Source organism: Vitis vinifera, chromosome 12 (assembly GCF_030704535.1).
Source record: "Vitis vinifera cultivar Pinot Noir 40024 chromosome 12, ASM3070453v1".
Classification (NCBI taxonomy): Eukaryota; Viridiplantae; Streptophyta; class Magnoliopsida; order Vitales; family Vitaceae; genus Vitis; species Vitis vinifera.
Genome location: NC_081816.1, coordinates 33,392 through 49,305, shown reverse-complemented (window position 1 = coordinate 49,305; position 15,914 = coordinate 33,392). Strand labels below are relative to the sequence as shown.

The following is a 15,914-nucleotide window of genomic DNA, read 5'->3' as shown; positions in this document are numbered from 1 at the left end:
TTTATTAATACATGAACCAAAATTAGAAAATTATTGAAATTAATAGAGAGAGAAAGAGAGATTAAATTAAAGAATAACTAGTGCATCTGTATATGCATGCCTTGATGCATTTTATTCAGCAACATAATAACACAAGGATGTACATGAGCAAAACTAAAAAGAAAAGAAAAAAAAAAAAGAAAGAGAAAGAAAAATGCTTCCCACAAGTACATTTGTTTGTTTCTGATAAAAAACTAATAATAATAAAGAAAAAAGAAAACGACATCCGATGATGCATTCACAACAGAAATTCAATTTCCACAAGTAACCAGGAGTCTAAGAGAACCAAAAATATAGATTAGGAAAAACAACAAAGCAAATAGATGGTTTCAAAAATTTCAATCAATTAAGACAAACTCAACAGACACATAATCCCAACCACATGGAGTCAGGTAGACAGACCCTTCACATAATTGAGTATATCCAACACATCCCCTCATGAAGTCCCTGACAATCATGCATTTCATGACTGGCCAATCCATCTTTTACCATTTTAGCAACATATTATTTTAAGAGGTTGTCTCCTAACTGTCTAGCATTCTATAAAATTTGTATAGTTTTTTATTTTTATTTTTATTTTTTTCATTTTTTGGTTGCTCTTACATGGGATCGAACTTCAAACCTACCTGAAACCCTAGCATCTAGAACTGGCCTCAAATGCAACTAGCATTCTATAACATTTAGCATAGCTGGACTCATAGGTATCTTGTAAAATTTTCCCTTTACTTCATAGGCATTATACAATGAGGCAGTACTACTAGGACCTTCTCCACATCATCCATCATGTTCCAAGCCTACAAGCAACATCAACCTCAATTTCACTTCTGATCATCTACTGGCCATCAATTTCCCCAATATGGACATGATTAGCAAATAATAGCAAGAACATTAGTAGTTATGTGGCATGAAGTCAAGTTAAAACATGCAATCTTTTTTAGTGTGTGCATGCATATGTATGACTCTTTTATCTTTTTTGTGTCATCGCCAAAGGTAATCTTGTTCAAACCTTTCTCCATCTTTTACCTAAAACATCTAGTTAATTGTTTTATGAATGATTCTTTTCTTCCTACCACTTTTACCACACTTTTTGGCCACCGACTTGCATAGCTAGTGGTGATTGGAGCCAAAATGTTTTTGCATTTAATTCATATTAACTACTTTTCATCACATTACATCACCACTTGTTGTACAAGTGGTAAAGAATGTGGTAAGAAATAGCATTACTGTTTTTTTATTTCACAACATTCACTATTATTAATCCATTTCAACGGAACATTTTTATATAGCATCACCAATATATTAAAATGCTCATTTTCTACACTTTAAAAAAAGTTGCTTAAATCAATTTTCTTTTCATTAATCCCCATGTTGCACTCTAGTAAAGAAAAGAAACAAAATTTTCAAATCATGCTCTGGCCCATTTTCAATAGAAAAATGAAGAACAAATCTTCACTGGACTCCACCAATTATATAAATTTAGAATTATTAACCAAGCCAATGGATAGGCAGTACTTCTCATTCACCTAACAATGTCTATCACTATTAAGTTTTATTAAATTATATTATGCCATGTTTGATTTACATTATGAAAGGTATTTAATGCTAATGATGAATTCTTAACCAAACTTCTCTTTGGTTAGTTGTTGAGTCGATAATTCATTGTGAGTTTCCACAATATCTAAAACCATGAATTTGTGACTTCTGGAATTATGGGAGCAATTTGTGATCCTTCTTCATACTCTACATTGTTTCAAATAGCTTGGAAACTCTTGTTGCTATATTCCCCTAGAATCGAGAACATGTTATCTTGGTTGTGCTATTGAAGAATCAAGATAAGTTGGAAAAAGAGAGAACTCAAACCAATGTTCCACCACTACAGCACTAGAGTCAGCAGTACACTCCCAAGAAAAGAACAGCAGTCAATAAAAGGATACTTCTTAGCTCTTCCTCAACCAAACTTTGGCAGAAAGAGCAAAAGAGACTGTTAATGAAAGAATACCCCTCAGCTCTTCCTCAACCAGACTTAGGCAGAAAGAGCAAAAGAAAGTATACAGTATTAGTAGGCATATAACAAGTATGATATGATAACTTTGAAAAGCTCAAACCTAGGTTAACTGTATGACTTTTGGAAAAGACACCACTAGTGCAGCCACCCCACCAACAAGCCCCTATAACCACCACCACCACTGCCACCACAGTCGTTGCAACTGCGGTTGCTGCAATTCCCACCACTAACATCACTACCACCATGGCTACTGCTGCCGCCGCTAAAGCGGTCACCAGGGTGGTCAAGGATGATGAGTCTGGGCCAGTCCCTATAACAATAAAAATTAGTAAAAATACTAATAATGTTAACTCTTAATAAGCATAAAATTTATATAGATTATTATAAATTTATAAAATTATTTTATGTATTCATAAAACTAACACAAATCAAGCATCAGTGCAGCAACCCAACTCGAGCTTGAAATTCTGAGCCCTGCTCCTATCCCAAAAATTTATTAGGCCTAGAAATATAGGATAATTTTGAGTCCTGAAAATGAATCAGGCCTACAAATAGAGAACACTGCAAACAATAGAGCCCTATCCTTCACAATGTAGCCAGCCAATGCTCTAGCTAGAACATCACCTTATAGCTACCCACCCATGGAAACTGCACCACTCCCATTTTTATAAACACATAAGTTAAAAAATATCAAACCAAAATTTGAAAAACAAATACACATCAACCAAGAAAGATGATAGAAACACTTTACTGAATCTAACTCCAATCTCACTCTAAAATAAAGATGATTCCCCATTGAACTCTTCTGCAATACACAAAGAATACATCATACATTATCAATACCCATCAAATTAATCCAATGAGATTTCCAATAATTGAAAATACTGAGATTCTCATGCATTCAAATTGTTCAAAAATTTAGACAAGGAAGCTTCCTCTCTTCCAAAAAAAACTTCATATCAAAGATTAACTCCCTCAATGTGAAAAGAGAAACCTAATTCAACACCTTACCTCTTGAAGAAAAACCCAATGAAGGAAAGAAAAAAATAAGATTTACTAGTTCATTCCTAGTGCTTCCTGTATAGTTCTAGGAATAAATAAGTGTGAGATATTTGAAGTGAAAGCTCTATACTTTCCTGAGAGTATTTGATAATCACCATAATAAAGTAGTAATTAATTTCAATGAAGCATAGACTTGTAAATAAAATTACCAACATTTTTAAAAACTCTTATAAACAAACACAAAAATAGCACAGATCATCATTTTTTATGTCCTAAAGTACCTTTGAACTACATAGATTATCATTTTGGTGTAGAATGTAATTTAATGAGTTTTTTAAGTATTGAAACTCCATGAAACATAATTGTCGTCTCTACTATAAATTTAGTATTCACTTTTAAAGTCATATTTGTTATCATATAAATTTGCATTTTTATTTAATGACCAATGCCATGATTTTTTTTTTTTCATAGGTAAATTGTTTTTTTTTCTTTTTTCCGTTTTTGTCCCCATTGGGACTTGAACCTAGAACCTCTCATAAACCCACCCCAACCCTTTACCACTTGAGCCAGGCCTCAAGAGCGACCAATGCCACTAATTTTATAACACATATATTATTATCTTAAAAGTTCTTGATTAATGTATACTATAGATTATTTTATCATTTCTCAATGGGAAATCCCTCTTTGGTTGGTCCAAAGTTACGTTAGAAATGGGAAATTTCTCATTGATGACATTCATATATGGTCCCTAGAGGAAGTGTCCTTGCTCCTTGCTTATACTTACCTCAAGCCTCTATATGGTTAGAGGGTTTATTCCCGCAACTACTTGACGGCCGAATTCATCATCTCGCAAGCAGCACAGTGTGTACCCTGAGAGTGAAGAAGCCTCACACACAAAGAATGAGTGAGGCTTCTAGGGGTGGAAGGAGCTAGTTCGTTGTTGAATCTAAGTCTTACGAGTTGCAGGTTGAGGTGGTAGGTGGCAAGCTGAAAGGGTGTATCGGGGAGAAATGTAGAGGAACCACTTCATAGATTAGGTTTGGGGAAGTTAGTTTAAGTCGTTTGTTGGATGGTGTTGAAACTTGTTGTAGGGATAATGGAAATAGAAGGTGGGTTCTTGATTGGGAGGAGGAGGGGAGGAAATATAGGTTGGAGCATCGATCAAATGAGGCGTGAAGGTTTTTTCTCTGTTCAATTTGCGATATTGAGTCCAAGAGGTACTGTGTGATCTTCCCAAAAGGAAGGGGTTTGTTAGGAGGTTATAATATTCTGGCGGACAAGCTGCGTGATCTTGGAAAGGTTTGTTGTCAATGACTTATGCCGAAATGGCAAAACCGAGGCCAAGGAGGATAGGTGATTTGTTTGGTTGGAGCTGTGAGAAAGAGAGTTGCTAGGAAGGAAGGATCAATTGGACCGGTGTTTAGTGGGCTGGTGGGGAGTGGATTTTGTTCCTGCCCCTGGATTTAGTGAGGAGTTGGGCGAGCCACCTTTGGTTGCTAAAGGGGAGATTGAGAGCGGCTTTTCCGGGTAAAGGGCTTTTGTTGTTTGAGTTTGAGTCTTTGAGTGAAGCTGAAAGGGATTTGGCTAGAGGGAAAAGAAGACTCAAGGAGAACGTTTTGCATCTTACAAGATGGAATCCGGAGGCGGGGTATTTCCGGCAAGGTGCTAGCATTAAGGAAACTTGGGTGAGGGTGGTGGGTCTTCCTCTTCACATGTAGAGTAGAGAGGTGCTTAAAAATATAGGTGATGGGTGCGGAGGTTTTATTGCAGTGGATGAGGATATAGCTTTCTTCATGGAATTATAGTGGGCGAGGATTTTAGTAGAATTGGAAGGCAAGGAGCAAACCAGTTCTCTGTGGGATCAGGTTGTTTTGTCATTCAGTTATGGTGGGAAACCCATCCTAGTTTTGTCCAGGTGGTGTCAGCGAGCAAGAACTGCATGGCTGGAAGTTCCAAGGGTAGGGAAGCAGTTGAGGAGAGGCCACACGCTGATTATTGTGGTGATTTAAGAGAAAGGGTGGTGTTGGTTGAGGTACAGAGGGGAGTACAAAATGTGTCGTTGCATGAGGGGAGGCAAAAAGGAGTTGGTGCTGATACTACTATTGTTGCTATTGCTTCCTCTGAACTAGGGTCAGTGGGTAGGTCTAAAAAGTGGAATACTAATTTGATTCCTGAGAGTAGGGGAGAATGACACTTTTTTGAAATCGTTGGGTGGGTGCAGTGGCGAGTTGATTAAAGGAAGAAAAAGGAAAGAGAGATTGGGCTCAATGGAGGCCCAATCTGTTATTGGGCTTGAGTATCGACGGGGGAAGGGAGAATTGGAGGTGGGTTTAAGGCACATTTCTTTAAAAATATCTTTAGTGGGTTGTAATGAGGGTTGGGAGATGAGGGTTGGGCCTAGTAAAAGTGGTTTGGGGTTCAATGGCCCTTTTAAAGCCTTAGTTCTTCCCGTGGCTAACTTTGAAGCTAGGGCAAAAGAGGAGTCCCAAAGAGAAGCCAACAATGGTAAAAGGTCAGTTTTTGGCATCCTAGAGGGGGACCCGATGCTCGAGGTGGCTCCTTTGCTTACCCAGACTGAGTCGACTCTGTCGGAGGTCGCTAGGGCAGAGTTTAAAAACAAGGTGCTATTGGAAGAGGCCTCTAGGTATGACACTCTTTCCCACGGTTGTGTGAAGACCCTGTTTCTCTCTTCTACTCCTTTTCTTTTTGGTCGAGCCTTGGTGGCAAGGGGATCCTCTGGCCAGGGTGGGTTGGTGCCAATAGAAGAAGAGAGTTCCTTAGATCCTTTGTCCATCATCTTGGCTAACAGTAGTGAAAAGGCTATGGATGAAGGGGGAGGGAGGGACGTAGCAGAAATGGCTGTGGAAGTAGGGCTTACTCAAGAAGTAAGGGAGTTTGGAGATCAGTGGAATGAGAGCAGCTTGGTAAAGTTTAGCAAATATTTGGGTTTTTCCTTAGAAGGGTTTGAAGGGGAATTTCTAAGTTTGCTTCAAAGGATAAAAAAAAAGGGAACAGATTAAGAGGAAGGGTGTTGGTTCGACCACTAGGTTCGACTGAGAACTGAATAAGTTAAGAGTGGTCGATCAATTACAAAGGAGGGGACAAAGAGAGTGAGGTGGTCAAAGGAGGAGGGAACAGAGAGTTGAGTTGTAAATGAAGCTAAAGTTGTTGTCCTGGAATGTCAAAGGGGCAAATGACAACAATAAGAGGAAGGTTATTAAAGCATTAATTAGGGATCAGAAGGCAAATCTGGTGTGTCTTCAGGACACTAAAATTCAAGAGATGTCCATTGGAGTGGTGCGAAGTCTTGGAGTGGCAGGTTTCTAGAGTGGGGTGCGTGTGTGTGGAATAGCCGGAGGGGTGGTGGTTTTTTGGGATAACAGAGTGTTAGAGTTGACTAGCATGGTGGTGGGTCAGTTCTCGATCTCTTGTCGTTTTAGAAATTGCGATGATGTTTTGTGTGGGTTTTTACGGGGGTTATGGTCCCATTTTGAAGAGATGTAGAGAACTTTTTTGAAAGGAGTTGGGGGCTATCCGTGGGTTGTGGGATGACCCCTAGTGCATTGGAGGGGATTTTAACATGTCAAGGTTCCCTAGTGAGCGCAATAGAGGAGGCAGGTTGGAGGCTGCAATGAGAAGATTTTCGAAGGTGATTGATGATTTGGCTCTAAGAGACCTTCCATTGCAGGGGGTCCATTTACTTGGAATGGTGGTCTTAATGGGCAAACTATGTCAAGATTGGATCTTTTCTTGGTGTCTGAGGACTGGGAAAGTCAGTTCAGTGGGGTGGTGCAAAGCACTCTTCCCCTACCAGTGTCTAATCACCATTCTATCCTTTTAGATGGGGGAGGGATGAGGAGAGGTCTTTTGGATTTTCGTTTTGAGAATATGCAGTTGAAGGAGGAAGGGTTTAAGGATCTTTTAAAAGACTGGTGGCAATGGCTCAATTTCAAGGGCTCTAGCAGTTCATTCTAGCAACAAAGTTGAAGGCTCTTAAGGGTTTTTTTGAAAACCTAGAACAAGGAAGTGTTTGGGAAGGTGGAGGTTAACAAGAGTTTGGCATTACAAGAAGTCAATTTATGGGATACTCAGGAGAGGTCTAGAACCTTATTGGTGGAGGAGGTGGAGGCAAGCAGGCCAGGGAGGAATATAAGAAATGGGTTCTCATGGAGGAAATCTGTTGGAAGCAAAAATCTAGAGAAGTGTGGCTGAAAGAAGGTGACAGGAATACAAGTTATTTCCACGGGATGGCGAAATTGTCATAGAAGGAGTAATCTGACCAAGATTAAAAGTAATGGTTCTTGGATAGTAGAGGAGAGGGAAATTCAGGGGGTTGTGGTTAGTACTTTCAGCACCTATTGTCGAATCCTGGTGGCTAGAGTCCAAGTTTGGATGGGCTGGTTTTTGACAGATTAGTAGGGGAAGAGGAAGCTAGGCTAGAGGAGGCTTTCTCTGTTAATGAGGTTGTCTCTACTCTTTGCGACCTAAGCGGGGACAAAGCTCCAGGGCCAGATGGATATTACTTAGCTTTTTGGCAATCCAGTTGGGATTTTGTGAAGGAGGTGATGGGTTTTTTCCGAGAATTTCACGAGCATGGGAGGTTTGTTAAAAGTTTGAACTCTACTTTCTTGGTGTTGGTTCAAAAAAAGGGAGATGTTGAGGGCTTTAGAGATTTCAAACCTATCAGTTTGGTGAGAGGGCTATACAAATTGTTAGCAAAAGTGTTAGCTAATAGGTTGAAGAAAGTGGTGGGTAAGGTGGTATTCCATCTCAAAATGCTTTTGTTGATGGGAAGCAAATTCTGGATGCAGTGTTAATAGCTAATGAGGCTGTAGATTCTATTTTGAAAGGTAATGAATGCGGGGTGATGTGTAAGCTTGATATAGAGAAGGCATACAACCATTTAAAAGGGGATTTCTTGCTCCAGGTGTTGAAGAAAATGGGCTTTGGAGACAAATGGGTAGGGTGCGTTAAGTGGTATATTTCTACAACTTCTTTCTCGATGTCGGTTAATGGCACACTGCCAGGTTTCTTTAACAGCTCCAAGGGGTTGAGACAAGGGAACCCCCTTTCACCCTACATTTCTATAATAGGTATGGAGGCCTTGAGCTGTTTGATCAAGAGAGTAGTTAGTGGGGGCTTTTTGACTGGTTGTAGGGTTAAAGGGAGGGGTGGTGAGAGAGTTCAACTCACCCATCTGTTGTACGCTGATTTTTTGTGATGCCTCTGAGGGCAATTGGCTCACCTAAGCTAGGTGTTAATTTCGTTTGAAGTTATAGCCAATTTAAGAATTAATATGGATAAAAGAGAGATTCTTCCAGTAGGGAGCGTGGAGAATCTGGAGGAGCTGGCTCTTGAGCTTGGGTGTAAGGTGGGGAAGCTCTCTTCCTTATATTTAGGGCTTCCCTTGGGTGCACCTCACAAATCAATGGCGGTGTGGGATGGGGTGGAGGAGAGGTTACGAAGGAGACTAGCATTGTGGAAGATGCAATATATATCTAAAAGAGGGAGACTTACTCTCATTCAAAGCACTTTGTCGAGCATGCCTATTTACTACATGTCAATTTTGCATATGCCTAGATCGGTTAGATTAAGACTTGAGCAAATCCAAAGGGATTTCCTTTGGGGTGGGGGGGGCTTTGGAGAGGAAGACTTATCTTGTTTTTTTTTTAGATCAGAAACGAAGAGAAATATATTAATAGAAGGAAAGATACAGGAGAAAGAAAAGAAAAAAGAAACAAAAGAAACCACTAGAAGGATGAGAGGTCCTTCCTACACAATCTGAACAACAGAAAAAACACCCAACATTAGCTAAAAACAAAGAGAAACCCCCATAAACTCAAACTTTTGAAGCGCAAACCTCACTCCAGTTGAGTTGTAACACATTTAGAGGAACTCCTCTAAAAGCTGCAGAACAAGAAGCCCAAAGAGAGGAATAGAACAAAAGGAAGACTTATCTTGTTAAATGGGCGATTGTATACTCAGATAAAAGTAAGGGGGGATTGGGTGTAAAACGTCTCTCTTCACTTAATAGAGCTCTTTGGGGTAAATAGAGTTGGAGTTTTATGGTAGAAAATGAGGCTCTTTGGAATCAAGTTATTAGTCGGAAGTATGGAGTGGAAGAAAGGGGGTGGTATACTAGAGAAGGTAGAGAGGGATTTGGTGTGGGGTTATGGAAGGAGATTAGGAAGGAAAGTTATCGGTTGAGCAACTACATTGTGTTTTCAGTGGGTAATGGAAGAAGAATCAGATTTTGGTTAGACTCTTGGTATGGTGATGAGGCTTTCTGCAACTCTTTCCCCTCTTTGTTTGCTTTGGCGGTTTCTAAAGAGGAGTGGGTGGCGGAGGTTTGGGTCATTTCGGTTGAAGGGGGGAGTTGGAGTCTTCGTTTTTGGAGGGCTTTCAATGATTAGGAGGTAGTCTTGGTGGAGCGGTTGCTCATGAGAATTCAAGGAAAGAGAGTTAGTGCAAAAACAGAGGATAGGGTGATTTGGAAAAAGACAAAAAGTGGGTTGTTCACAGTTAAGTCTTTGTACAGTGCTGAGGAGCCGGGAAGTACAGTCCGGTTTCCAAGAAAATTAATATGGAATCCTTATGTCCCTCCAAGAGTTGGTTTTTTTGCTTGGGAAGCTTCATGGGGAAAAGTTTTAAATTTGGATCAACTCAAAAGGAGGGGTTAGACCCTTGCTAATAGATGTTTCTTTTGTCTAGCCGAAGAGGAGTCTACTAATCACATCTTAACCATTGCACGAAGACTAGAGTTTTGTGGGAGTTATTATTCGCTCTCTCTTTGGGGTGACTTGGGTTCTCCCTTGCTCGGTAAGGGAGACTCTCCTTGGTTGATTTGGGTCCTTTGTGGGCAAGAAGTGCAAAAAAGCCTGGAAACTGACTCCTTTATGCCTTTTTTGGGCGGTGTGGAAAGAAAGAAATAGGATAGCTTTTAACAATGAAGAGTTTTCAGTACATAGGTTGAAGCATTCTTTTGTGTAGTTTATGGTCTTGGACAAAGTTGTATATAGATGCTGTCCCTTTATCTTTAATTGACTTTTTTGATTGGTTGGGCTCTAGGTGAGGGCGGGTGAGGTTTTTGTTTTACTCTTGTTTTGCTCTTTTGAGCCTTTTGGCACCTGCTATTTACTTTTGGTATGCCTTGGGTTGCCCTCTAGGCTTCCTTTTCTATTTAATATATTCTCTTCTGTGTTTACCCATCAAAAAAATTATATGGTCTTAGTTGTGGATGCTTTGGGTTTTGAGGCTATTGCCTAAACATACGAGTTGGTATTCTCTGTTTCTTTTTTTTGGGCATACTTCTAGTATACATAAGGTGTACCCCCTTTCATTGGTGCTCTTTTACTCTCTATTTGTTTTTCAACAAAAAAAAAAAAAAAAAAAGACAAAAGAAAAAGTTGCAGCCAAAGTTTCCTTATCTTTTTTCAATTTCCATATTTTTTATTTTTAAGGCCATTTTTGTTAAAATTTCTATAAAATCAAGCGATCAATATTTTCATCCTTACCAATTTCAATGAAGTGAGACCAAACATTAAATAGCTGTCTTGAACCAAATATACACTAACATCCCCCATACATCACAAAGATTGAAGTAGATTAAAATTCCACATCACAAGTACACCTCCAACCCTGGTATGTCTTTCAACTTAATGTAATAAAAATTTATAACTGAAATATAACTAGGAAACAAGCTCGATCACATTTTATCAATCTTGACAAATATCATAAGGCAACAACCTAATCGATTCCAAAAATACAATAAGGTTGAGATTACACAAATGAAATATTACTAGTCTGAATGCTGCACCTACATTTAGGTGGATGGGCTCATGATTCCAGCATAACGAGCTCAATCAAAATGATTCTGTTCTGAGAAGTTCTAGCTCTATCTAGAACGCCAAAAAAAAAAAAAAATCTTCTCTAAAGCCACACTAAGAACCATGATCCTGAGCCAACATCTCCATAAACCTAAAACAATACAACCCTAATTTCTTCCTCCTGTACAACCTTATAGGAGTTATTCAAGCCTAAATGATAACCAAATCACAGATCTCTGTCAAATCCTCAGAAAATCTATAACCTATAATGATCAATGATCAATGTCCAAGAGAGTCAACCTCACAGTCTGTTGACTATTAAATTGAAGCGACTAAGACGCTCAATCCATCAAATCTATCAAAAAAAAAAAGATGCTCAAGCCATAAAACTCCACCATATTCTCTTCCTTCACCATAGCATGTCCGCATTTATCATTCCAAAATTTGTAACAAATTTAAACATTTTCCTTATGGCAATAATAAAAAATATTCATTAAATAAATAAATAACAGAAATTCTAAGAAACACAAGAAGAAAAATCATATATTTAGAAACATGCACCAAAGTTTTCAATAAATAAACAAAAAAAAAATATCATATATCATTAAAAAATAAATCAAATAAAGGTGATAATACCTATAGAACGAAAATCAATAGAATCAGCTACCGAACGTCGTTCAGAATTAGGCACAGCAATTGCTTCTTCAAATTTAAGCTTCATTACGGCTTTCTCACATTCCTTCAATTTCTTAGTAGCATCAGGATCATTTGGACAGATTTTCTTGACCTAAGTTATAAAAATGAAACAATACACCATAGATTAGCACATCAACAAGGTATAGAATGTCCCTTCCATTGGGACTAGTACCATATTATCAACCTGAACAAGAGGATTTTATGGAAAGTGGCCTTATGTGGATGATAGGAGAGTTATTATTTTCAATCTAGCGTTAGGAGAATCTATCATGGAAAGAGGGATAGTATTATAAAGGGCTAATCAAATGATGTTCCTCATTGGTCTATCTTGTGAGGTACCTTTATACCTTTCCATATATTTTTTTTGATAGATACCTTAATCCCTTTCCATATATTGAATTGGGTGGATGCCTCGAGCCCTAATTACACACACATGTGTATACCTAATGTAAATAATTATTGGCTAGATCAAGATAAAAGGTTAAGGTTCCAAATGAATGAAGGTGGTAAATTTTTTTTTTTTAAAAGGTAAAGAAAAGTCATATATAAAGTAAAGAGGAGACACTGAAAACAGTGCCCTCAGAGTATACAAGAAGTATACAAGTCGAGCCTAAAGGCTCGAAACAGAGAGGGAGAGACAGAAGCAAAAAACATCACCTGCCCTTACTTAGAGCCTAACCAATCAATGAAACTTACAAGAGAAACAGGGCACATATCTACAGACACCCTAGACCAAGACCACAGGTTACATAAAAAAGAATTTTTCAATATTTGGATCGATAACTCCTCATTGTCAAACACTATCAAATTCCTTTCCTTCCACATTGTCCAAAATATACATAAAGGGCCCGCTTGCCAAGCTTTTTTATGAGATTTACCCACAAACGACCCATGTTACCCAAGAAGTGTATCCTTCACTGAACAAGAGAGAATCCAAGACACACCAAAAAGGGAGAAAAGAAGATCCCAAAGAACCTGAGACCTTGCACAGTGAAGAAGAAGGTGATCAACCGTCTTTGCATCAGAGAGGCAAAAGAAACACCTATTTTCCAAAAAGAACCCCCTCCGTTGAAGTTGGTCCAAAGTTAACACTTTCCCCCAAGATGCCTCCCAAGCAAAGAAGGTCACCTTAAGAGGCGCGCTCGATCTCCAAGTACTACCACTAAGGAACGAAAGAGGATCTCTAGAATCAAAATAGAATAGAGAGATTTGACCGAAAAGGTCCCACAACTTGAAGCTATCTAAATCACTCTATCGTCCAAATCCTTGTGAACTCTAGATGTTTGGTTCTTTTGCAGAAAACGGCCCACCAAATCTAGCTCCCAATCATTAAAGGCCCTAGAGAAAATAAGGGTCCAACCACCCCCTTCACCTTTAGGGTTCCAAACATCCGCCACTCAAGCTTCCTTAGACATAGAAAGGGTAAATAAGAAAGAGAATGACTCACTAAGTGGCTCATCTCCACACCACTTATCCAACCAGAATCTCTCTCTCTACCCATTGCCCACTTGATAGGCCAACTTGCCACTCAAATACTTCCACTCCTTAATAGCTTTCCACAACCCCACACCAAACTCCCTCTCACCTCACGGGAACGTCGCCCCCCATCCTCTTCACCATACTTTTGACTGATGACTTGCTTCCAAAGAGCCTCCCTTTCATTGGCATACCACCAACTCCACTTGCACAGGAAAGTTATATTCATCAGAAAAAGATTTCTCACACCCAAAGCACCTTTCATTTTCTCCAAACAAACCGTTTTCCACTTGAAAAGATGTAGTTTCTGCACAAGAGCCCCCCCACCCCAGAGAAAATCCCTCTTAATATTTTCTAATCTCAACCTCACTTGTCTTGACATGCAAAAGAGAGACATGAAATATATAAGCATGCTAGACAAAGTGTTTAAAATTAGAGTGAGTCTCCCTATTTTTGAGATATACTGTCTTTTCCACATGACTAGCCTTCTTCGAAATCTCTCTTCAACACCATCCCATACCTCTACAGATTTGAAGGGGGCCCCCAAAGGAAGACCCAGATAGCGGGAAGGAAGGCCTCCCACTTTGCACCCTAACTCTAAGGTTAAATCCTCTATATGAGGCACCCTGCCCACCGGGATTAGCTCACTTTTCTCCAAATTTATTCTCAAACCCAAGCAAGCCTCAAACCACATAAGAAGCTAGCTTAGATAAGTCATCTGGTCTTAAGACGCCTCACAAAACACCAAAGTATCATCATCAAATAACAAGTGAGATATCAAAATCCCATTACCACTCCTAACTCTCGCTCGCCAACCAAATAAGAAGCCCCCACTAATAGCCCTCCTCAAGAGACAGCTAAACACCTCCATGGCTATCACAAATAAGTAAGGGGAGAGAGGATTTCCTTGTCTCAAACCCCTCTAACTTTGGAAAAAAACCAAAAGGAGAGCCATTAACTAGAACAGAAAAATTCACAGTAGAAATACACCATTCTACCCATTTAATCCATCTCTCCCCAAAGCCCATCTTTCTTAGCACTGCAAACAAGAACTTCCAATTCACATGATCATACACCTTCTCTATATCCAACTTACACAACACACCACCTTCATGGCATTTCAACCTTGAGTTCACAGCCTCATTTGCAATCAGCACTGCATCTAAAATTTGTCTACCCTCCACAAATGAATTTTGGGACTCCGTGATCACTTTGCCCATTACTTTTTTAAGTCTTATTGGCCAACACCTTGGCCAGTAGCTTATAGAGGTTGCCCACAAGGCTAATCGACCTATCAAGTCTTCCGCACCTCCTTTCTTTGGAACAAGAGCAAGGAAAGTAGCATTCAAAGACTTCACAAATATGCCCCCTCATGGAAATCCCTAAAAAAAACCCAAAACCTCAACCTTCACCACATCCCAACAAAAGAGCCAAAACGCCATGGTGTAACCGTCCGAACCTAGAGCTTTGTCCTTGCCCAAATTTGAGAGAGTAGCAAACACCTCTTCTTCCGACCTCTCAATCTCACTACTATCTAAGCCCGCAAATGACAACCCATCAATACTGGAACTCCACCCCCCTTATTCAGAGAAGAGGTTTTGAAACGCCCCAACCACACTAGCTTTTAATTCATTTTCCTCGGAAAACCAGCAACCATTCACTTTCATCTTGGACAGCCAATTCCTTCTACTATGAGCATTCGACATCCTGTGGAAAAATCTAGTGTTATTGTCCCCCTCCTTCAACCACACTTCCCTTGATTTTTGTCTCCAAGAGATTTCCTTTCTCAAAACCCAATTCTTATAAGCCTCCCTAGCCTCTTTCCTGGCTTCAGACTCTTCCAGATTAAGGGCTGAACCTTTCTCCTTCTCATCCCAATACACAACCTGGCTAAGAGCTTCTCCCTTTCTAGCCTCAATGAAACCAAACACTTCTTTATTCCAAGTCTTCAAGACTGCTTTTAAGGCTCTCAATTTTGCATCCAAAACAAAGCTGAAAGTCCCAGTAAAATGAAGGTGGTAAAACATGAGAACAATGAATGTTGCATTGACTTTGATGGATCACAAATCCTATCACAATGTACATGACCAAATCCACCCATAAAATTAGAAAAATAAGCATTTTTCCCCATGTGCAAACAATGTACATAACCTGATTAGGTCATAGATTGCATATCTAGTTTCTGTCAGATATACAATTTCTGATTGGCTGCAAAACGATTAAAAAATGCAGATTGCCACCTAAAAAGAAATAAGAGAGCTTATTCTATGAAATCTGAAGCTGAAGTAGTTGGCTCCTTATCTAATTAAAGAATCAATATGAAATTGATATGACCTAATCCTATGTAAATAGCACAAATTAGAGAATAAATAAGGTAAAGCTAAATCCTATGATAAACAATTGTGATTAAGTGTCTGCAAACCATGGAAATGCACTAACTTGCCAAATTAATAAACACATGAACAAACATAGATTTTAGAGAAGCAAAAATGCGGAGCCAAATAATGTACAACTAATGTAATTAAGTGTCATCAGACAATGAAAATGCACTAGCTTGACAAATTAACAAGCACGCACATGCCCAAATGCATTTTAGAGAAGTAAAAAGTGACTACAAACAATTGAAAAGCACTATCCTAGAATCTACAGACCATGGAAATGCACTTCTTGACAAATTAACACACATAGGATGAGTTCATTTGGTTCTCCTGAGGGTTTATGGGCCAATTTTGAAAAAAAAAGAAAGAAAAGATGATTGTCTTGGATGTGTTGGGGCTATCAAAAGGGCTATGGGAGGATCCTTGGTGTTGGAAAATGTTTAAAATTCCTATTTAGTTTGTAATTTCCTTTGGTAGATAATATTATCTAAA

General features: G+C 39.1%; 1 protein-coding gene across 4 annotated transcripts in view; it reads right to left on the bottom strand.

Annotated features, from left to right (window-relative positions):
- Positions 1–15,914, bottom strand: part of LOC100259074 (serine/threonine-protein phosphatase 5) — a 67,115-nt gene that overhangs the window by 34,915 nt on the left and 16,286 nt on the right. For 2 of the 4 annotated variants that reach the window (XM_002280075.5, XM_010658651.3), the window contains exons 5-6: positions 11,509–11,659; positions 2,145–2,354 (exon numbers count right to left, since the gene is read on the bottom strand). In XM_002280075.5, the coding sequence (XP_002280111.3) occupies positions 2,145–2,354; positions 11,509–11,659 (361 nt within the window). The remainder of the gene's footprint in view (positions 1–2,144; positions 2,355–11,508; positions 11,660–15,914) is intronic. The other 2 variants (XM_010658652.3, XM_059741371.1) reach the window with 1 other exon arrangement.